General features: G+C 35.8%; 2 protein-coding genes across 2 annotated transcripts; both read right to left on the bottom strand.

Moving 5' to 3' along the window:
- Positions 1–1,706: 1,706 nt before the first annotated feature.
- On the bottom strand, positions 1,707–24,318 carry LOC139989720 (uncharacterized). The gene is made up of 7 exons (XM_072008234.1): positions 23,633–24,318; positions 22,519–22,692; positions 21,794–22,133; positions 21,507–21,687; positions 7,856–8,968; positions 4,599–5,717; positions 1,707–3,648 (listed from the first exon to the last, which is right to left on the bottom strand). The coding sequence occupies exons 1-7, from the start codon at positions 23,762–23,764 to the stop codon at positions 2,328–2,330; spliced, it is 4,380 nt and encodes a 1,459-aa protein (XP_071864335.1). The 5' UTR covers positions 23,765–24,318; the 3' UTR covers positions 1,707–2,327.
- LOC139989731 (uncharacterized) lies at positions 14,926–21,500 on the bottom strand. The gene is made up of 2 exons (XM_072008271.1): positions 19,204–21,500; positions 14,926–18,349 (listed from the first exon to the last, which is right to left on the bottom strand). Exon 2 carries the CDS (start codon positions 18,313–18,315, stop codon positions 17,266–17,268), a length of 1,050 nt encoding a protein of 349 aa, XP_071864372.1. The 5' UTR covers positions 18,316–18,349; positions 19,204–21,500; the 3' UTR covers positions 14,926–17,265.
- Positions 24,319–25,239: the final 921 nt, after the last annotated feature.

Below are 25,239 nucleotides of genomic sequence, written 5' to 3'. Positions count from 1 at the left end.
TAATTTATAACGTAAAACATTGATGACGCGTTAGTGCATACGAAACAAATTGAAAAGGATTTATATCGTAACGAAAGCAAAAGAGAAGCTACATAAATATCATTATCAGATCTTTCATCGTAATACCTACAATAATTTAGATTGTATATATCAGCGAAATTAATAAGAAGTGGTCCTATTTCAATGACAAGGGACTGTGGTTATACCGTAAGACTTACTATGCTGAAATAGCGAACGAAAAAAGAAACTTAGAAGCGCACTGCTAAGCGTTACGTAAACAAAGAGTTCAAACTCTTGAAAGCGAAATCTTAAGTCTTCACATATGTCTTCCATGATATAATTCGAATTTTTCAAAATTCACTAAACTTTCCATCTTTCTGTGTATTCTAATTTCCACCAAACAATCTGCAATGCCCAGAAAACGCTATAACTTATGTCCATCGCTCTCGAGTCTGCTAAGAAGTAGAGGAGGGGGCGGAGGATGACTTCCGGGGTGTTTTCGTCGATGCACCATCATGCTACTTCTCTGAGTAAAACTCTGCCCGCACAGATCACACACGTATGGCCTCTCGCCCGTGTGTGTTAATTTATGCACTCTGAGCGCAGCCGATCTGGCGAAAGCTTTCGAGCAAACCATACACTCGTAAGGTCTCTCCCCTGTGTGTTTTCGACCGTGAAGCTTCAAAGCGTGATTGGTTGCGAATTTTTTGCCGCACTGGGCGCACAGGAACATCTGCGAGTGTAGACCAACGTGATTACGAAGATTCTGCTCGGTAGCGAAACTCTTGTTGCAGATACTGCACTGGAACTCCTTCGGCGCGCTTTTTTGAATTCTATGAATTACCCGTTTGTGTGCTACCAAGTAGGACTTTTGGGAGTAGGCGTTGCCACAGAATTCGCAGATGAAGGTCTTTCTGCCTAGATGACTGGCCTTGTGGTCCTCCAGATCGTAATTAGACATGAAACCCTTGTCACATTGATCGCAACGATAACGAAAGTCACGCTGGTGAACTCGACGATGATGCATTCTTAAAGAGAATTTATTTATCGTGGTGAAACCGCATACTTCGCACGCGTATTCGATACCACGGTGGATCTGAGTGTGGTTGGACACCTCTGAGGAACGTTTAAACGCCTTGTCGCAGATTTCGCATTTGTAAGGACGAAGATCGCTGTGCTTGATCATGTGACGCTTGTAGTCTCCTTGTCTGTCAAAACGTAACTTGCAGGTGGAGCAGATGTATTGTTCTTGATCTTCGAATCTTTTATTCTTCCTCCTCTTTGTAGATGAATTTGTCAGTGAATCGTTGTCAGAATTTGTAAGGTAATTTGACTCCTTCGAGATACGATCTTTTCTATCGGACGAAGGTTTCACTTGCTCTGGCGATGGTTCTGACGATACGGGTGATCTTGATTCGAAGATCTTGATGGCCTGGTCGCCGCAGTCTTTGGATTTCGCGTCCCATTGTACGACCCCGAGAGTTCTGCAATCAACAACGTGATTTTTCAACATGTTATACGTGTTCGCATCGTTCGTCGAAACATCTTCCAGATCGCTGGTCGTTTCTTTAGTAACGACACACACAGGACGTGTCTCTAATTCTCTTTCTTTAAAGAGGATATAAAGGGAAACAATCGTTGACTCGCGAAAAGTGAAGAAAGGCATAAGACGTTGGTCGATCGGAGCGAAAAGTCGTTACGCACGATTTTTTCATTTTCAATGAATTATTGTTCTTTTATTAAACATATAATAACGAGTATCAATATTCATAACTAACATGGAACTTGCAGTCGGTATACTCTCTTAATTGAATTGCCTCGAATTGTCTGCTGTAAACCACGAACTCCTTTGACTCGTTACACAGCGTTACGAATCGGAACGCGCAAACGAAATAAAACTTGCTCGATAAAATAATACTATCTCTCAATAAAGAACCCGCTATCATTCAGCTTATTAAAACGACAAACAAAATGAGCGAAAGAAACTGTAAGAAACATCGAACATAATGATCGAACGAACAAATAATATAATCTCAGTCGCAATTGTGTAGTAGTCAATTGAAAAAAGAATATGATAAATCGTTAAAACAAAAAGAAACAAAAATTCGATCAGTTTCTTTCATTCTTCGTTGGTCGAAGCTAGTCCACACGGCCACGCACATTCGGTTCGTCATCGACTACGACAAGCTGCACGGTCGTTAACGAGTTACAGTTTTCGTGATATCAGCACCAACAAAGCGACCAATCTCGATGACGACGACGCGATGGTACCGAGAGTGGCTGCACATCTTTCAAAGTTCTACCCTCGACGAAGAAGGCACTCGAATTTAAACGCAGGTCGATTTCTGGTGAGCTGTTAAGTTGCCCTGGCATGAGAAGCCACGGTTGCAGATCTGGCACACGTACGGTCGTTCTCCAGTATGACCTCGCCTATGTATAGTCAACGTGGATCTCTGCGAAAATGCTTTTGGACACTGGTCACACTTATACGGTTTTTCACCAGTATGCACCCTCCTGTGCATTCTGAGATTCTCTGAATCGGTGAAACCTTTACCACAGATGTCACAGACATATGGTTTCTCGCCAGTATGGATTCGTCTGTGTTTCTTCAAATGCTCGGCGCTGCTAAGACTTTTGCCACAATAATCGCACAAATACAGTTTCGTAGGATTGTGGCTCTCCTTGTGACGGAACAAGGATCTTTTGGTAGCCAAGACACGACCGCAAATGTCACAGGCCGTGCTGGTTACTTTGTTAGCCTTCATTTCAGGATGCATACGTCTGCAGTGAGCAGAGAGTTGTCGTCTCAGGTAGAAGGCACTACCACATAACTGACAAACGAAAGGCTTGTCGCCAGAATGTATATTGTAATGCTCCTGTAGATCTATCGCTTTACGGAAACGTTTGTCACAGTCGTTGCATTTGAAGGGAAGGTCCGCCTTATCCGTGTGTCGCAACATGTGAATGCTCAATGCTGCTAACACGGTAGTCTCGTAGTCGCATTCTTTGCACATGTAGCTGGGATAGAAGTGAGTCTTCTCGTGCCTGGTCAGATCACGGAACAGACGGAACTTCTTAGGGCAGTGCTTGCAAGTTAGATCGCCAACCGTATGTCGCATTAGATGCTTCTGGTAATTACTCTTATGTCGGAATACCTTGTTGCACGTTTTACACAGGAACTCCAACTCTGGTTTCTCTTTCTTTACTTTTAGCGTGGTCGAACGATTGGCTACTGTTGAAGTATTGCTCGCTTTGCGTCCACCCTTGCGACCTGTATGCTTCTTCATATGTTTACGTAGATTTACATACGTTCTAAAGACTCTTCCGCACTGGGCACAAGTGTTCTTGCGTTTACCCTTGTGCTCGATCTCGTGACTGTCCAACAGCGCCTGAGAGGCAAAAAACACGCCGCACAGTTTGCAGTGATAAGCCAATGGCAGATCCTCTTCATCGTCCTCGTCATTCACTTCTTGCTTGATGAAGTTTTGCTCCTGGTTTATCGGCAGAATGGTCGCGTTGTTGCCACCAGCCGAGTCCGCGCATTTAGCAGGCGCCGAATTCTCTGGATTCGCGTCCTTCTTCACCAGGTCGAGCTTCGTCAACATCGCCATCGGGTAATACTCTTCGGAGAAGGGTAACTGGTTGTATCTGAAATATAAAAATTCGAAGGGACACATCAGTATCAGATGTCCTCGTTGAATAGTCGGAGTCTTTCAGCGCCCGGAACGCGTTTTCTCAAATCGTATACCTGGAAGAGATATCCAGCACGCTCTACGGTTTGCTTTCAATGTGACGTCCCTGAATAGATTAGCAAATCGTAGACAATCGCATTATTAAAGTTAGTTACACGTAAGTTGTGTGTGATGCAGAGATGGATCTGGATCTAGCGATATGTAGTATGAAAAAGAAACAATAAGTTACGAAGATGGTATTTCGAAATTGCGTTTCTAATAATAAGAGCGATCTTGTTTGGACGATGTCAAATAGTTGTTTTATTTAACAAAATTGTACATGCAACGGTATGTCTTAATTAACTTGAAAAAATACCATGTTCCATATGATCGATTTACAAATTTTTTAGAGATCGGCCGAGAGTTGCTTGCACTTTGCCCACAGACTCTCTTATTCTAAATTCGTCTAAATTCGTTATGTACAATATCATAACGTAGATTAACATAATACTGTAGGAAATATAATATACGAAAGTGATATGTTTCAATTCATTACCCGAATGATGAAATTAAAAAGATATTCTCGGCAGATTAGAAACAAAGAAAAAAAAAAAAAAAAAGAAGAGGTACAAAAATATAATCGATATTGTGCAACTTATAACTTTGGCACCAATGAACATTCCTTTTCATACAATTACGTCTTTAATTCATCGCATTTTAGAATTAGAATATGCAATGAAAAATTTCAAATATGATAAATGTATCATCAGGTATGAAAGTAGCATTTAAAATGTCAACCTTTCTTCGAAAAACCTGTAAAATATTCCTCTAAACCAAAAGTTCATTCCCTGTGTCTCTTTTTGTAAAAACGTCATCTTTTATTGTCGCTAATTATTTAGACGCTTTCAAAGTTTTAAAGATCACTACATTTGGTTCACCGCAACGTTCACCGTGTGCACTTTGTTGTGAGCGTTCAACGACGACCTGGAAACGAACGATTTGCTGCAAACCTCGCACTGGTACGGTCTCTGTCCTGTGTGATATCGTTTATGAATGACCAACGTCGAGTGCTGCGTGAACGATTTTCCACACGTATCACAAGTATACGGTTTCTCTCCGGTATGAGTTCTTTTGTGAACAACCAGGGTGCTCCTCTTGCGAAAAGCTTTGCCACAGGCTTCACAGACCATCAATTTTTCCCCGCTATGAAGTCGAAGATGATCCTGAAGAGATCCTTTAGAAGATACTGATTTACCACAAAGATGACAATCGTATTTATTTTCGCCCATATGGGACTTTACGTGGAACACCAAAGAATTCTTATAAACAAACGTCTTGCCACAGAATTCACACTGGTGCTTCACAGGCTTGAAATTCGGATCGTGAACCTTCAGATGCTTCACCAAAGTATGATTATTCGGGAAAGACTTGTTGCAAGAGTTACAAACGTGTTCTTTAGCTCCGTGTTTCACGTTCATGTGACCGTGTAATTCGGCGTTCGTGAAGAATCCTTTCTTGCATACTTCGCAGTATCTTGTATACTTGTCGAAATGGCGCCTCTGATGAGTAGTCAATTGGAAAGCTTGGACAAACGCGTGACCGCACACGTCGCACACGAAATTCCTCTCTCGAGTGTGGATTCTTCTATGGACGGCTAATGTGTTGGTCCTCTTGAAGGATTTCTCGCAGATATCACATTGATAAGGTCGAGCATCGCTGTGAGACACTCGATGACCTTCGTAAAGATTCTTTGTCCTGAAAAGCTTTTTACACATATCACACTGATAGAACGTCTGTGCCAAGGCATCAGGATGCTTAATGTCGGAGACCGTTTCTTCTTTCGTTGTTTCTTTGGATTCTTCTTCGCCGTTTGAATCGTTTCTGGTCAGACTTTCAATTTTTGCGCAACGAATCTTTGGCAATGTATTTTTACATTGGTTCGTTGAATAGTCGTCCTCTTCTTTTATGACTGAATATAGAATTATCGATCTTTCCGTAATCATTTGTTGTTGAGTTGTTGGTTCGATCCTCGAGTTCGACGGTGACCTGCGAAGAAAATGAAAAAAAGAGTGTCGTCAATAGCGATTTTTACTTTATTAGTTTAGATCTAGCGACAATTTCGATTTTATGGGAGGAACTGGTATTTTATTAACGAACATTTAGCTTGATTTACATCTGACAGAATACACTGGATGTATAGTAGGAATATTGTGGTGTTAGGCTTCGAATTACTTCTTACGTTTTCTTCTCTTCTTTCTTCTTCGTTCGGCTCTTGTATGTTTTATATTTCGTGTGTTTCGGGGACTTGTTTTATATAAGACCGTAATACTGTTTATAGCGTATTTATAAAATGAAAGTATTCAAATATATTTATGAAATGGAATGAAATTCGTTCTTCGATTAATAACAGTTGTTACAGGGATAAAATATTCTTGTATTCCGCTGCTCGTATGAATATACAGAATGTGTCATTTTTGTATGGTAAATTAAAATTGTTTCTCGTATGATTGAATGAAAGTCATTTATATTTCGTTCGCTATTCTCCCTTTTTGAAAAAAAGTTTACAGTTTGTAAAAAAAATATTCGTGATAAATACAAATATACTTTAACCCTTAATAAAATCAACGAAAGTAAAAATTTACATATCCGTGATATTTACATATCCGTGATTTTTACAAAGATGATATTCATACATTTCGAAAATTCGAGACTATTGCATACTTCATTCTTAAAAATTACACGAAATAAAGAATAACAGAATATTGTTTTTAATCTTCTGTGTATGATTCTTATTTCTCTTTGCACTTACTTCTCGTATACATCTTAAAATACTCGTTTACAAAATAAAAACATAAAAAATGAACATAAAGTACATATATCACGTATAGTATACAAAAAAAATAAATTTATTGAAATAAAGAAATAAGTATTCGCTTATTTGCACATGTGCGTTGGCTTCGAGAATGTTATTTACATGGAAAGTTATACGAATGTATTAAAATTTTTGCACTTAATACAAAGATAAAAGACATCCACGAGTGTTAAGATATAATTCGTAAAATTATGTTAGTAAAATATACAATCTCCTAATTACAATATAATTAATGTCTCTGATCCTTTTTTTTTTATAAATTTTTATAACTCTCAAATACAAACTGGTCTTGTATGTGGTATCTATACTTTCAGTAATTACACTTCTGTTATATTCGCGTTTTCTTTGATATTGCTAATTGCATATTTATTGCAATTTGTTGTATTTTATCACTGAGTTAGGCCAAGAATAATCTCGTTATTGGAAAAAAAAGAAAGACGTATATATGCAAAGTAGATTGGAATTAGGTTTATATAATCTAATTTTTGAAATTAAAGATTTTTGAATATTATGGCACATTTTAAATTGCGAGATTCTACAATACTATTACTTTTCGTTGGTAACAACAATTTTTTATTGTTACATATATATACTCAAATATTGCTATCAGAAGCTGATTTGCTACAAAATCTTCTGATATTCTATTTTTCTAATTCAAATATGTTCAATTTGATCAATTGCTAACTTAACTGATCCTCATTGCAATAATGCTTGATACAATTTATCAACGATTTTACCATTATCCTCTAACATTAGCATAATAGATTTATATTTGGAGTATTTAGTATTTGCACTTACACTTGTTTTCAGTGGGGAAATATTTCGCCACAATTAGAAATATCTTACTGTGAATTTTTTTGTAAAAAAGATTTGCAAAGGATAGGTTGGACTTGAATAAAAAATAGCGATCACAAAAATTTGTTCTAATACCATGTTGACTGTCATATTGAATTTTTCTATAATGTTAATAAAAATATATTTAGAAAGATTTTTAGTAAGATCCTTTCTAATCACAGCTTTTAAAAATAATTCTGTGTTCCAACCATAGGAAAATAAATTAGATAAAAAACGATAAAAATATTTTTCATTCTTAACTTAAGTTTTAAAATTCATAATGACAATCAGCACACAAAGATCTCATAGCACCTAACATACGTAATTCTCTGCAGCAATATATCCTCTAACCAAATGCCTCATGCTCTTTACCATTCTACGTACCAAAAACCTAAGAGATTGGTACATGTGTCTCTTGTTATCAAAATACAATACCTCCCAGTGATCTTATACAAACACACATCTCTTTTTGGTTCACTTCCTTTCGTTATGCGACTTCATATGCGAATTCAGTGAACCTTGCTGCGTGAACTTTTTCCGACATACTTTACATTCATACGGTCTTTCACCTGTATGCGTTCTCAAATGTACAATCAGATATTTTCGAACGCTGAAGGCCTTGCCACATACTTCGCAAACGTGTGGTTTCTCGCCAGAATGTATACGCATATGAATCTGCAGATAAGCTTTACTCGAGACTGATTTCCCGCATATCTCACAGGTGATCAGGTTCTCTCCAGTGTGTATCTTAAGGTGCACCTTTAGAGCCGCCTTCCAGTAACTTTCGAAATTACAAATATTGCACTTGTGTTTCTCTCGTTCGCCGTGAGACTTCATGTGCGTATTCAGATACGCAGCACTCGCGTAAGGGGTGTTGCACACTTTGCAAACGAATGGTTTCTCCCCGGTATGTGTGAGTAAGTGTCTTTCCAGGGTTTGGTTCGTGTAGAAGCCTTTGCTGCAGATTTCACAGTGCGTCACATATTCCTCGTTGTGTTTCTTTTTATGTAAACGAAGATCGTAGCCAGACACCTTCGAGATACCGCAGATATCGCACGTGAAACGTTTGTTGTGTTGCTTCAGGTGTGTCTTTAAGAATTCTTCCGTTTTGAAGCATTTATTACAGAGAACACATTGAAAAGGCTTCTCCTTTTGGTGCACTTTGATCATGTGTTTCTTCAATTTCTCTTCATCTGCGAAACTTTTATCACATTCCTCGCAATGACCACCAGTTTCTTCGTAATTCCTTTCATGGTCCTGCCTATGTTTTAGAAATTGAAGTTTCTTACGCATTTTTTTATTACAGACGTCGCATTCATAAATGACCGAGCATTTTCTGCTCTCGTATTTATTGTTATAATCTATGTTAACGTTCCCTGTTTCTTCTTCTTCTTCTTCTTCTTCTTCTTCTAGAATCAGTTTCATCTCCGCGTCGTTACTTTCTTCTAACGTATCCGTTACTATCTCTTGATGACTGATCTGTTCGAACTCTTCGACCGTGCAAACGTCATTCTGGTACTTGACCAGTTCCATATCCTCGAGCGTTTCTATCTGCTCTATTTTCGCTTCCTCCATGCTGATCTCCTGACACCTGCAATGGACAAGACTCGTCAACGTATGGAATGTAATGAGACGCAATTAACATGGTAATATACTTGTTCTCGAATAAGAAATTTTCTTCCGCTTAGATACGAACCGATCACGGTATTTCTTCTGCTGTTGGTGGTTTAACATCGATAAAGATGTAACATACTTCGAAGAGAAAGTGAAAATTTGTAGGAAATGTCATGAAGCTTTTACGTAGAGTAAAATAAAAACTAGATGTAAAATTGTAGATACAATAGATTAAATAGCTTATAGGATATATTTATATATATTTATTAGAATAGAATTTTCAAAATAATTAAGATCCCTTGATATCGTTTTTTTCTTAAAAAGTTATTGTAATATGTATACAATTTTTATGAAACTTTAAAAATTTAATATTGTCAGACTTTCACGTTTGAAATTATTTTCATATTCAGTATTCTATATTCGTACACATTTCTAATTTTTACGTTAAAGTTTCTGAAGAAATCGTATCGAAAATTAATATTTCGTGGAAGTTATATATTTTAAAATATACTTCAATTTTAATGTTTGTTAAAGGCTATCTAACAATAAATTCGCAATAGCCTGTTAATTTGGTATTTATTGCCAACCAATTTATTGCAAAGTATAGCTATTGTTTGAAATATTTCTTCCAGCTCAAGAATCATTTATCATTTACTTACCAGCTGTCGTGCAACCATTCGAAGTAACAAAATATAGTAACCTAAGGGAGCCGATCTAGATTAAATTTAAAAGTATTTGACTTTTCATTAAAATGGATTTTTTAATATTTTCCTTACTAAGATATTAAAATATTACAAGCGATATGGTAATTTATGTCTATGTATCGTTAATCTTATTACATTATATACAATTTACGCAACTTGTCTGTTTAAAACAATTAACATAACACACTATTCTTCCATAATACAAATTACAATCATGGAAGAGTCGTATAATTTTTTCAATATTACAACAGAAAGATATTTTCCAACACCGTTAGTCTTTAAATCGTTATTATTTTTAACATCTGTGAGCTATACAAACAAACACAATTGTAAAACAATTTTCACAAATCACATATTCTTATTAATATTCGTTAAACTCTCAATATTTAAGACGAACATTTACTGTACGTATGTATAATACTATGTAAGAATCCACAATTTCCAATACAGTTAAAAAGATCAATAATGTTGAGTCTACGAATTAAAATAAAATAATACAATTACAATCTATAAATTAGTCTGCTTATTAACAATGAAACATAGAATAACAATTACAGAACTCGATGAAAACTCAAGGCACCCTTCATTTAGCGACCTCGTGTCGACGCAAATGGGCGCTCAGGGTGCCTCGTTGCGTGAATCGTTTCTCACAGATCTTACATTTATAAGGCCTTTCCCCTGTATGAGTCCTTCGATGCTTAATCAGATACTTCCTCGAACTAAATGCTTTGCCACAAAATTCACAGATCTCCGGCTTCTCACCAGTGTGTATTCTAATATGAATCTTCATATACTGTCTCCTGATCAATTTACCGCAAACCTCACAAGCCACCTGACTTTCTCCCGTATGCGTCCACAGATGTTCCTTATAACAGTAACTGTAGAAAGTCTCGAACCCACAAATTTCGCATCTGTACTTCCTCCTATTTTCAGGCTGACTGTGAATCTTCATGTGACTTCTCAAGTAAACTCTATTACCGAAAGACTTGTGACAAACCTCGCAAATGCACGGTTTATCACTACTATGCACGCTCATGTGCGTTTTCAACGTTGCCTTTAAGTAAAATCCCTTGTTACACACCTCGCAAAATTCAGTGAATTCTTTATTGTGTCTCCTAATGTGAATCTTCAAATAATATTCAGAAGTCAATTTGGCACCGCATACGTGACAAATATGAGGCGCTCCATGCAACGTTTTATGAACATTTAGATATTTCTTCTTCTTAAAAACTTTATGACACACGTTGCACTCGATCGGACCAGCAGAAACATTCGGTTCCTTCCGTTTCGTTTTTATCGTTTTGTCCTTCGCTTTATGCTGTTTGCTCTCAGCTATCGTCGACTCTTTGCATCGACCTCGTCGATGCTTGAACAGTTGTACCTTCTTCGTGAAACTTTCGCAGCACGCGTCACACGTGTATTTCTTTTCAGCTTTTTTCAATGCTTCCCGAGTTCGAAGGATCGATTGCTCGGTTCTGTGTACCAACAGAGCAGCCTCCGTGTCGAACTCCTCGTCACAGGACTCGCATCGATACGATGCTTCCTGGACGACGTGAGAGTTATCGATCACTTTGTTCGCAAACGATCGAGCTTCCTCGTTGGACGATTTAGCGGTGCGAGACTGATTCCGTTTGGCTGGTATCGTCTTCACGCTTTTCGGTCTGCAAAAAGACAACAAAGCGTGAGCTGCCTTATAAATCGGACGCTTGCACGCACAGAACGAGGACGTTACTTAAGTAGTTAATGCAGTTTTCATGAAACGTCGAGTCAAGGGAAGAAGATGTCTGGAAATGTACTTGATTCCAATTTTGCTTTACTTTATCTTCAAAGCTAAATCTGTTTTTCTTTGTCGATAGCAGATTATGTTTTTTTTTTTTCTTTTTGATAAGAATATCAATCACACGAATCGAAAATAGCTATACAGTTGACACGATTGAAAGAAGATGAAGCTACTTACTGCATAAAGTCAGTTAAACAGCGATCAATGATTCGTGAGAGACAATTTCTTCGAGGAATCGTTTGGATAAATGATATGAAACAGAGAATTGTATCGTGGATACGTTGCACAAAATGCACACAGCCATGAAAAGCATGCGGAAAGAACGTAACTCGGAAAAAAGCTCGACGTCAGATTTCTGTAATGTTCGCGTCGTTGAAAGCATCGTTAGGAACTTCCGATCATCAGAACCGATAGACAACGATATTCGCGATAAAAATGAAAAATAAAAAGTATTCGCAATTTAAATAACGTTACTAATTTACATAGAATAATGAACGAAGTTTTATGTGTATAAATATAAAACAAAATATTTACTGTATTGTTTATTTTTATGAATTTGTTTACAAAAGAAGACTTTCTCTATCTGAGTTGGACAATAAACAATGATTATAGATATCTTGTAGAAATAATCAGGCTTCAACGGTTTCATGCATTCATTTCATTCATACACTCTGTGATTTATATACATTTCCTGCGAAATTAATGAGTTGGATCATTAGAAATTTAGGCATCAAATTTCATCTTTTTCTTAATCTCAAACGAAGATCTTAAATCCTATAAACATTTTAACTCGTGTAATTAATACTATCTACATTTAATGATACACTGAAACGATATATCACACTACGATTACTAGCTTCAATGATAGGATATAAAAGAACTATTTTCCCAATTACTATGCACCAAGTATAACAAAAGCCACACGATAAATAAAAAGTTCGGTACAGTATTCAACGTAATTACGCTAGCTTTATAAATTAAGAGAAGTGCGATGCCACGAATGAGAACAACGTTTAACTAGAAAAAAAATTATATCTTAAGGTAATCACTATATTCATAATCATTTCATACACTTAACAGAAAAAGGCATTATCACAAATTAAAGTACTATTTCTTACATAATCCTAGTCGTTTACAATAGTGTAATTTATGTGATTGTTTCTCCGCTTAATTTATTTGCACTCGCTAAGCATAACTACCAACGATCAAGGCTCCCCTATAAGTCAAAACAGTGAATTATATCTGTTAACTTCGTTAATTAATTGTATATGCATTATAATTCACTAATTCGGATATCTTAAATGCATATGTGTGTTTTCCACTGGAAAACACACCGCGCAATAACTAAGGCACTATCGTATGGAGTAATCGTATAAGTATGTTGTTGTACACTAATTTAAAGCACCCCTCGCAAAATTCTATTCTATGGTAAATCACATAGCGTGTAAAAGAAAAGTTGAGTATTGAAGTAATATAATAGTAAAAAATGTTTAGAAGCGTGGACGGTTGTATTAACATAAAATTATATGTAAAAAGTTTCGTTCGACGCTCGTACATGAATACAGTATGCAACATGAGATTTTAAAATATGTAATAATTGATAAGAGTTATTATTCTATACATTTACGATTTTTCATATTCTATATGTAAAGTTAAAAAGAAAAAGGAAACTGTTAATTTACAATTAATCTTACCTAAACGTGTTAATAAAATGGAATACTTGCTAGAATGTACGTGCATATGATTATTATATATATGTAATCTTAGTACAAGATTGTAATATATAAAACAGTTAAATGCAAATGTAAAAAAGAAACTCAAAAATAATCTTAAGCCGAGATTCTAACTAGAAATTTTACCAGTTTAATAAATGATTAATAGTCATGTTAGCGAGGAACTCATATAGCACTCTTTTATTCGGTTAATTCAAACTGGCATCATGATTCGTTCTTAAAACTTTCAGTATCCCGTCAAATAATATTCCAATGTATAAAATAAGTATCGAAATAGTTAACAGCGGTTCAACATGGAACCAAGTGTGCGTAGAATAAATGCTCAAAACAGTAACGTGAAATATCTCTCTCAACGTTTCGATTTTTCTGTTCCATGATTTCTATCGTCGTATAAAAATAAATGAGCATTTGAATAATAATCGCTGACTAAATAACTATCTTTCTCTTCATCACAAATAATACAAATACCCCACTCCATCTACTTAAGTATAAGTAACTTTTTTCCTTACGAATTAATAACTTTTCTGCAAGGCCTTGATTTCACAATAGATAATCAATTATTCGAAATACCCTAACTAGGTAACAATATAGTAATTGTATCAAGAGGCTGTTCTTGTTGAACATCCTGTTCTTGCTGCAATTGCTGTTGCTGCTGTTGTTCTTGTTGCTGCCGTGCACTCTGTTTAGCATGCGTCTTTAAATGTGAATTCAACATCGTTTTCGAGGCGAAAGATTTATGACAACAGGTGCAAGGATATGGCCGATCTCCGGTGTGTCCCCTGAGGTGCACCACCAGAGTGGTTCGTTGAGTAAACCGTTTCTCGCAGTGGGTGCATTTATGCGGTTTTTCTCCAGTATGTGTGCGTCGATGAACACTCAGATAGTTCTGCGAGATAAACCCTTTACCACAGAGATCGCAGACATGCGGTTTCTCTCCTGTATGCTTGCGCAAATGTACGGTCAAATACGTCTTACTAGAAACAGCTTTGCCACAAACTGGGCAGATATATTCGTTCTGGGAGCCTGCGTTTCCGTGCGTCTTCATGTGTACCAGCAATACCTGTTTCCTGGAGAAACGCTTGTTGCAGAGCTCGCAATGGTGTTTTCTCTGAGGTGGTACGTAATCGGGCTGATGCAGCTTCGCGTGTAATCTCAAACCTTGACGATATCGAAAAGGAGCGCTACATATTTCGCATTGAAACGGTTTTTCATCCGAATGCATGGATTGATGCTCTTCGTAGCTACTAGAAGAAACGAAATTCGCACCACAAATGTCGCATTCGTACTCGTTATTGTGACGTTTCTGGTGAAGGATTAGATTCTCTCTATGCTCTGTAACATAGTCGCACATTTCGCAAGCGTATCTCTCATCCGTTTCGTGCTCTGATTGGTGCTCTTTAAATTCGGAGATCGTTGTGAAACTGCAACCACAGTGCTCGCAAACAAACTGATCCTCTTGTAATTGTGCTTCGTCCTGTTCGTGCATTTTTAAATGTAGAGTAAGAGCATGCTCGGAAACGAAACCATCTCCGCAGAGATTGCACTGCACGATATCATCAGCGATGATTATCTCCGCTTTCCCCACGTTCGGAACATGCAAACGATTCGCGACGAGCAGCTGCTCTGTATCTTCGTGATCAAACATCTCAACGTTCGGGCTGCATTCTTGCTCATCCTGAGGTACCATCTGAAGCTTTGACACAAAATATCTGGAAAGAAGAGAGACACAAAACGTAGATCAATCAACGTATTATTTCTATGCGATCGATATACTGTACTCTTTCCTTTTAGGGGTTTTAATAATGGTTTTATTTTGTCAGATTTTTTCGGGGACAAGTGTACGCCTTTACGAGATTAAGTACTTCATAAAGTGCCTCGGTGCTTTCCAGTATTTTTTCCCTTCATCGCGTTCTTACGTTTAAACTTCTTCGGAGCTCGTAAATTTACACAGTATATTCTTAAAACGCGTTTATCTTAATACAAACGAGAATACTTAGTTTGCATATATATTGCTCAATGATATTACAACATACTCCCACACGGTCTTTCCAATACTCGATTTTATTTAATGCGATCGAGTTTTCGATTTAACATCATTTTTCTTTACCATATTCAATTGTTCAATATATTTGATAATTATACAAATTAATAAATAAAAAGAATGGTTAAAAATGTTGCTGCGATAGTTGCTTGCCTATGTATGTAGGCAATAATTATACAAAATAAATAATTATTGTTGCATTATATATTTACCGTATCAATAATACCGGTAAATATTAAAAAAAAAAGTATACAATAATTTGTAATTGATATGATTGTATTTTTTTTTAAATGCGAAGTCTCTGCCGTACACTTACCACATGCTGCTCTATATTATCGACGATCCAATCACGTGATATATCCACCATCTTGAATTTATGTTCGAGTTTCTGATCGAATGTGTGTATTTAATTTTAAGGACATTCAGTAATTAATATTAAAGAAAATGAAACTCAAGAGAAAATTTGTCGAACCGCTTATTTATGTATATCACACAAGTCTATTTTTAATATATTAAGATGTACTATCGTTGAGTTAACAAAATTTAAAAAAAATGTATACAAAACTTTGTTCAATATAAAATTTCCACAGTGATTTAGCACTATTGTCACAAAATATTCTTTATCCGATATAAGTTTCCGAATTCGACGATGAAAATGAAAATTTATTATAAATGCTCGAACCACCATACCATTCTCTCTCAATATAATTCAATATAAATAGTTAGTAGTGCAAACAAAAAAAAAAAAAGAAATACTATTCTCCAAAATGGATATACAACTCTCTAGTAACATTGAAAACTTTAATTAGACGAAAAATTACATTCAGGAGTGATAAAATTCTTAGAAATCTTTTAGCAACGATTACGTCCAACGATTAATTATAACTATGTTATTCAGAATATCAATAGCAGAGATCTTGTTTTTCACGAGATTACATAGAAATATTTAAGCGTCTTCATACTTACGTTTTACGATATTCATAATATGTAGTGACCCTGTACTTATATTAATTAGAGGCACATGAATTCATTGTTAATGCTGAAACGCTAACTATATCACCTCGATCTACCGTTTTAACTAAAAATGCTTAAAATAATCGTATACTCGTACATTAATCGTATGCTAATGTTTCTCTATCTATTATAACGATATTTTAACATCAAATAATTTTTAACACTTTATACGCAATTATTACAATTAGCTCTTCCTATGTAGAATGTCTTTTTCATATTTCGTCGATTAAAACTTCTCAAAAATTCTATCTTTTAGGCACATTAAAAAGTTAGTTCGTTAAACAGGTACTAATTTTAGTTGAAGCAAATTTCGTGTTTGAAATCGACATTTTCGAACAAAATTTCGCGATTCTAAAAGTCAAAGAAATCGAAAAAGGTATACTAGGGCGCTTAAAATATTTCGAATATACACGAACAAACAGTATCACAGTGACGACATGCATATTACACATAAGATTAGTTAATAATTCCGTTTATGTATTCCTGGTACTAATTAACAAATTCGTCGAATTCAACGAATTTAAAAATTATTACTATCGTTGAATTTTGTAAAAATGTTTACACGATCGTTGTGACGAATTCGCGCAATACGCGTTATAATTAAATAATCTTCTATTTTTTTTAAGCGATTTAAGGCACTTCGAGAATGATTTTCTAGAAAGAAACCATCTTTGTTAAGCAAAATAACAATTTCGAACCGAATTTTCTCAAAAGTAGAAAGAAATTTAATTTCCTAACTAATACATACATACCTATTCCTACCGCGATTAGAAACGAGTGCAAATACGCAACTGTTCTTGCACTATCATTATAACAGACTAAAATTTAACCAACAATTAAACAATAACGTGAAAAAAATCATAAACTTTCGTAACACAACTCGAATATCGATATATCTTGCGTATTTTCGTTATTTACGAAATAATGAAATTTATACGTTTTTTTAAACGTACACCCGCCGGTTGACAAACGTTTCTTATCGTACGATCACGACGATCGAGTTCAATGCTTTTTCATGTGATTCAGCATGATCGTTCTGGTAACGAATCCTTTACCGCACAATGTGCAGGTATAAGGACGTTCTCCGGTATGATATCGACGATGAACGGTAAGCGTGGATGCTTGTGTAAACGATTTACCACACATGGCACAAAGATATGGCCTCTCTCCTGTATGGATACGTTGATGCACCACGTAATACTTGCGATGTGTAAAACCTTTGCCGCATACGTCGCATACGAGCGGCCTGGACCTATGTACAGCCTTATGGGTAGTCAATGACTCGATGCTTGCGAATTGTTTCGAGCACGAATCGCACGGATACGAGACTACCGATTTGTTCGACGATGCCATGGTACCGCTAATACTGCTAGTGACCGGATCACCGGAAGACACTACGGTGTCAGTTATCCTATCGTTGGCTGTCAGGATCGGTTTGTGTGTTTTCGCGTGATGATTGTACAAGTTTCGCGTCTCGAAACGCATTAAGCACCTAGGGCAGGAATAAGGCTTCTCCTGGCCGACCTCGTGCATCCTCCTGTGTCGCTCGAGAAGCGTACGATACCGGAAACTAGCTTGGCAACGATCGCAGGCGAACGTCTTCTCTACGTTCACCGACGTCGATATGGTCGGGATCGGTGCGCAGGAGGTTGCCACTGGCGCGGAATGCGTCACTTCGTGCATCCTCAAGTGACTCAGAGCGTAGAAACTTCGTGAACAAACGGCGCACGAGTACCTCATCGGATTCTCTATATTGTGCTCGAACTCCGGCAGAGTCGGATGACTCGTTCTTATATGGTAATTCAGTTTCAGAGCGCTTCGAAACTCAAGGCCACAGGTGGGACACGGATAGGATTCAGTGACGATCTGCACGTGATCCAAGAGAATCTGATCGGTACAAATGGACGGCAAATGGGATGGGACGGTTTGATACGTTGAGGACATCATCGACGACTGATTGGAGAACATAGAGTTGTTCTGAAGTAAGGTACAAGTGACCGGTAAACCGGTATCTCCCGTCTCGGGCGATGGCGAAAGTATTTGACGTAGCATCCCTGACAATCCGCCGAACGTCTCGCTTCCTTCCCTGAAATCGACAAAACCCAAGGACAATGCAGCGGCGAATAGCACCGTACGATACACATAGGCATTGTCTTTTCATTCGTTCCTGTGATCTTACTTTCTTTCTTGCAACAGGCGGCAGTGAGAAAAGATACGAAAGCGGAGAAATAGAGAATTTACGCTGCGTGATAATTTCTGCATAGTGACCGTGCAAAGTGCTTGGGCATTGTGGTTTCCCTTCTAAAGACACAGCAGTAAAGAGAGTGCGACGAGAGCGTAAGTGCAAATCGAGCTTAGAGAGTTTTGTGTCGTCATCGTTCTCCGTCGAACATCTTCACGATCTTCTTTATTAGTACGAAGAATATTATATATTACAAGACTATATTATATTCCTCAGATAAGAGTATATTCGTTTCGGAAGATCGTAAAGAGATTATTCTTTGTATTTTCACTTTACCTTTGCAGTTTATACGATATAGCTGTCTCGTCCTTTGAAAATTTAAACGTATTATTTTTATGTATAAATAAGATGTTAAATAAGAAAGTTATACTTGACACTTTTCACGATTTTATTTATATTAAATTAATTAGTAATGAATCTAATTAAAGAAGATGGAAACATTCGCGCGTTTTAATTCTATCTTAAACTATCTCTTGCCTTTCCACGTCTCTAGACTCATGATGAAGTAATTGGCATAAACCGAGAAAGAAATTAAAGGTTTCTACAGCAAACCAGCAGAAGAAGAAAAGTTAAGCTACAAAATTTGGCAAAAAAGTTAGAAGAAAGCAAACCCTTGCTAAAAACTCGTTATCTTTACTAAGATACAGTACTTTTAAAGATCAGATAAATGTAATATTAAATGAAAATTGGATCCTCACCTTTATGTCGATTGTCCAACATCCATGCAGTATCTTCTTATTTTCTTTCACCACAAACTTCTAATTAACAGTCTTTGCAAAAAAATGTTCACTCACATTATAATATAAAAACGTCAAAATGATATCTATAAATTACGATAAAATATGACGAATATACAGTAGCAATTTTAAATGGAAACAAGAAATGTTTCAAATTCCACATTGTTCTCAAATCGTAACTCGTAATCGGGAAATACATTGCGCAAACATTGCGTGCATCCGTATTGCCGGATGCGATGCAAATAAACTGCGCCACAAATATACAAAACGAAACGCAAACAATTGCTTTCTCACCGGCGCGTAAACGCAGCCTGGTTTTATGTAAGCATCGAAAAATGCAAAATTTTGCAAAACGTATCGATTGCATTTTGAACCATGTCAGAAACAAAATAATCCGCGCGACATAATAGTGCGCGATCAAAATTTATATAACACAAGCGCAGCGAATTTTCAGCAAAAAATATGCTGAGACGCGCGCTGAAAAGCTCCAAAGAATAAAATCACGAATTCTTTGGAAACATCGCGTAAATGTAAATGAAAAACAATAAATTTTGTAGAAATCATACTTATATACTATTATATAAGAGTCCGAAAATATACAAAAACTTGATACTCGCCTTCAATAAAATTTTGTTTGAAGTCCTCTTCATGTTTCTCAATACGATGATTATTCTTCGATTCTTCGTCACATTTCGATTAATTATTACTCTAATTATTTTATTTTCTTTTTCGTTTTAAATGAACTTATTTCTGCTCGTAAAACACTCGATTGTTTTGGACCGGCACCTAACATAAATGCCAGCCACAAGTGGTATTGATTGAAACCGAACTCGTGGCAAGAACACCACACGGCTTATCAGCGGGTTTTGTGCGCAATTAACAGAACGATAGCACTTACAGACTAACCGATATACTAAATGTTACTGTGGTCCTGACGATAATGTAAAAGCGTAGGCATTGGAAAGCACGAAGACGACAAGAAACGGTATTTGATTCTCTTTTCTTTTTCTCTTTTTACGAATCATAACGGTTTGGTGACACTTTTATTATGCACCAAGCGTCTATTATGTCGTGACGTTAGCTTACGAAATATTAGTTTGTGATTTTTGGTCGGCCTATTGTTAGCCGTGTGCGGCATTTTGTGCCTTCACGTAAGCGTGGGATATTGATACTGACAACATGTAAACATCTGGTTCTCAATTGAACAGAGGGATTAAATACCTGTTGTTGTGCGTCAAGTGCTACACAACAATTGATTCACATACGTACATGTTAAAAAACAGGCCGTACAGGTGTTAATAGACTGGATCATAATTAGTAGAATCCCTCTGTCCATTTATTGTACATGTATCAATAATAACTAGGACAGAGTTCATTTAAATAGGAAAGTTGTAACAAAGTCGAATCTAAACATTATGTATGATATACGAATTTCGAATGTTATGTTTCACTTATTCTTATTGAAATGAACTCTAAGTACATGCTATCACATGTAAGAATATTCAGGTATTTTGCAATTTGTTTTTTAAAGTGAACACACCCTCGTACAAGAAGACTGATATTTTACCTGAATGTGAATATGCTATACGCATAATTAAATAGTTCTGTTGAAATGAAATATAAAGTCAATTATTGAAATATCGAAGAAAACATCAAATTGCAAAATACGGAGAGCCAAAGATGGTTGTGGGGTGTGTATTAACTTACCTTATCATCCCACTGCACCTTATTTATTTCAATTAGGTGGCTAACTCTTATGTATCTTATCTCAAAACCAAAAATTAAAAGTGTATTTTATCTTAAAATCAAAAATTAAAACTATACAGGGTACATGCAACCATAATAAGAATAAAAATAATGTGAATTTTAAAATATTATACACATTAAGAAATGATTAATTTGGACACATAAGATGTTTTTTTTTTTTAGATAGTAATATTTAACTCCTAAATACAAAAGAAAGAAAAGTGATTCAGACTCAAATTACGTGAAATATCTTAAATATACAGATTTCTAATGTTTTCAATAGAAGTCACTGTACAAGTAATCGTAATCAAGTAATCACAAATCAAAACATGTAACTTGGCTCAAATTATACAAATTTAAAGTTTGTTAAAAGAAAAAACTATAAACATGTAAATTACATGTATATGTTTTAATGTACATGTAAATAAACATTAAAATGTCTGTGTAAATGTTTGCGATTACCACAACAAAATGGCATCTTTGGCTCTTGAGATATAACATACGGATAAAAGACTCACCCAGATTTGGGATCCCCATCAGTTGGTTGTGGAATTGGCATCTCTGGCATATCTGAAATTTTTTGTTGTTGTAACCCAGAAGGACCTGCCTCGTCGCATGCCAAAGAAACATTTACAAAGGTTGTAGGCTCTATGGTTCTATTGCTGGGATCCTCTTCACTTTCTTCTTTTACAGGTAGACCTAATGGATGAGAATAGAAACATACATAAATTCATTTCTTTTATACAGATGTTCAAAATTTGGAAAGGAAAGGGAAAAAATACAAAGATTTTGTTATAATACCTACCCTCATCTCCTTCGCATTCTTCATCAGAGTTTTCATCATCTTCGCTACTTTCCTCTTCATCTTCTTGCTGCGTAGTGCTTGTTTGATTCTGCGGTATTTGGTTATGTGTGGTTTGTGAACTTGGACCAGGTACTGCCTGAACGGTTTGTACAGTATTACTGCTTGTGTCCATAGGAACTGAGGTGATTTGTTGTTGATTAGCACTTGATATCATCATGGGTATACCCAAACCCATGTTGTCCATCATAGCCATCCCCATATTGTTTTGATGCTCTCCCACTTGCTGCATCACATTGCCATCTAACCTGTTCTCTGAATTCTGTTCTTGTTTCATTACACTCTGCAATTGAATATAAGAAACAAAATTTATTTATTATTTTCAAATATTTTATATTTCATATGAGTAAATAAAAATATCTTCCATCTTTTATGACTACAAACAAAATATAACCTTCAAATGCACCGTTATTTTAAAATATAATAAAATTACTAATGTACATTTTAATTATAAATGTCAATTAGAAATAGCAAAGTTCAATAAATTGAACAATTAAAAAACTTACGGAAGTAAAGATTAATAATATTTAAATATTTTTATCAGTAACAGTAATAGTAACTAAGGTAAACATGGAACTGAATGCCAAAAAAAAATAAAAGACTATCTATGCTTTTGGATTTTGTTATGAATCGAATATAATAACAAATATTATATGGAAAAAAATTACCGTATTGAGAACATTGGTAACATAACCCTGTTTGTCTTCTAAGCTGACTTCTCCCAGCCATTGTAATAGTTGTTTCTCTGCGTTCGCAGTAGTATTCCAAAATTGATAAAATAATTCTACTTTATACACACAGTCATCGCATATTTTTTTGGGTAACTTATCTTCTCTTGTAAGCTGGAATCATATGTAAAAAAAAACAATTTATAACGAATTTTATATTTATATACATAATGAAAGTAATTTTCTATAGCGTATTTAGTACTCGATGAATAATATGAATGACACAAATCATAAGTCGTAAGATAAATTAGTAATCATATTAATAATGGATAACAAATTTAAAACATTCGTTGGGAATATTTAAAGAATAAATCAATATAAATGATTCACATTTCATTTAAATAATATCCAGAAAATATTCAACCAAAACAGATTTTAAATAATTATTATTTATTTATTATGCATTGAATTATTTACCAAATTCAAAATCTATAAATAAATAATTGCAATAATAAATATAAGAATTAAATTAATCGAACTTTTTCACAAAAGCAATTTCAAAGTATTATGTCGCAACATTGAAAACAACTATTAATGGAACGACTTCAAAAAGTATGAATAGTCAATTATAGGTACTTATTTTATAATAGAAACAATGATGTCGAAAGCAAGATGTCGAAAAGGAAGAGGATTATTCGGTTATGGTTGCTGTGAATAAAGAAATACTGTGAATTGTCACTTTCGAATGAAAATAACAACGGGCTGTTATTCAGACGATGATGAAAAAATTTGGGTAGATCCGCAATACATTAAGGTACGGAAAAAAGCGCGGCAAAATTCTATTAAATAATTCGTAGCGTCGTGGATGAGTTGGAGAGAATGAACAGAAAAGAAAAGATAAACAGTACAGCACCAGCAATAAGGTTATTTGGATATCGATGACCTGGAACTGTTTGAAATTTCTTGTCTATAGGGCGATCTCTAAAACGATCGGAGGCAAATACATCTACTGGGAGGTCGAAAAGTCGTGGACGATTAAGGAAATGCGGTGTATCTATGAAAATGCACAAGATGGCGGATAGCCATTGTCGAAGCGATGGCGTAGTTGGCTTACCTTGACCGGTAGGCAGGCGGCTATCTTGAGAAATATTTGCCGTACGTCTCCCTCACCCTCGAAAATTGGTACCGAAACACGGTCCTTCACGAGACATAATCGACACAGGTCCAGATAGTCGAGGGAGGACATTTTACCGTGTAAAACGCCAGCTCGAGACGCAAAACCGCGCCCGTAGACGCGAACGCTGTTTCAATCCAAGCCGAAGAAGACCCCGCGTTCTTCGGTACGCGTCGTTTGCTCACTGTAACTCGGCCAACTTCGTGGCTGTTCGGTTATCTTCGACTCTCTCGGCTAACTTCGGAGATACTCGGCGGAACGATGGCGTATCGATCACGTCGCGTTCGAAGCCAACAGCTTTTACACACGACAATTTCGAACATTACGGAGATTCCTTCCTTCCGAATTCATCGTTATTTAATATGGATGGACTGCACCATCACCGTAAATTTATTGCCAGATCGGAGAAATTGAAATTTTCACGGTACTTATTATGTTTTTTAGTTGATTTTATCTTTTTATCAAATTTTTACTATGTAATTAAATTACACCGCAAGATGGCTAGAATCTCTGGTCGATCTTATGTTTCATTTTAAATAATGAAAGTATAAAGTGTACAGAGTATTGTGTATGTTAGACTTGCCTCTGATATGTACTGATTGATCGCCCAGGTGTTTAAGAGGTCGGCCAAGTTAATGCAAACCTATCAAATTTTCATGCACAATTACTCCCACTTCTACGCGCGGATACAATCACGCATGATCAAACAGACAGCGTACGCTTGTCGATGAACAGTAAGAATAAATCGGAGCTTTATGAAGAATATATCGACTCATTGTTAGTTACGTTAACATTATATTAAAACTTTAAATTTACATTCATTGTTTCAAAAATTAAATGTATTTCATGTCTTTTCGAATTACAAATTTTTTTTATAAGTATTCGGTAATAGTCACGTGATTTATTCGGAAATAATAGAAAACATGTTTTGTTGACGATCTTATTTACGTAAAATGAACACGTTGCTCTTTGGACAACTAGCTATAAAAAAACAGAATTTACATGAGGAAATGTTTAAATATTCTTATCTGCATCAATTATATACAATGAAATTGCTCATTTTTAAAAAGTGTGATAAGTCCATAATTATTATTACGGATGTAACAAATTGTATAGTGCAAATGTTAATTAGACTAGGTATATTAATTTACATAACGCGTTTCATTGCACAAATTTTCATTTTTTAATTTTGGTAAAATATTAATATATTCGAAAAATGTTTGCAAACTAGGTAGTTATGTAATGCATCTTACGTTATCGATAGATATTTAAATTTATCCAACGTGGAATTGACACGAATTTTTTATGTTACCGAATAAAAACGACATATCCATGCAAAAAATAACAGGAACAGTACAGTGCTGCCACGTTTCTCTGTCGTTGAAATTGTGTAACTTACCCTCATGCTGTTAAAGATATCAATGACCTACCTTGCCTTTTTCCTTAATTCTATGAACTTTACTGGATATGACAACTTGATTTAAATTACAACCCGTTTCTCCGACAGAATATCTTCGCAATATACGCAGAAACATTTTGGATTGCTA

This window comes from Bombus fervidus, chromosome 8 (genome assembly GCF_041682495.2).
Source record: "Bombus fervidus isolate BK054 chromosome 8, iyBomFerv1, whole genome shotgun sequence".
NCBI lineage: Eukaryota > Metazoa > Arthropoda > Insecta > Hymenoptera > Apidae > Bombus > Bombus fervidus.
The sequence above is the reverse complement of the archived record's forward strand: the minus strand, read 5'-3'. Positions and strand labels throughout refer to the sequence as shown.

Coding starts and splice junctions, on each gene's coding strand:
- LOC139989720 (XM_072008234.1), bottom strand. CDS start 23,764: ATGTCCTCCCTCGACTATCTGGACCTGTGTCGATTATGTCTCGTGAAG. Junction 21,688..21,793: donor AGAATGCGAAGGAGATGAGG/GTAGGTATTATA, acceptor CTCATCCATTAG/GTCTACCTGTAAAAGAAGAA. Junction 8,969..21,506: donor GATGGGGATCCCAAATCTGG/GTGAGTCTTTTA, acceptor TGTCCATTGCAG/GTGTCAGGAGATCAGCATGG.
- LOC139989731 (XM_072008271.1), bottom strand. CDS start 18,315: ATGCTACGTCAAATACTTTCGCCATCGCCCGAGACGGGAGATACCGGT.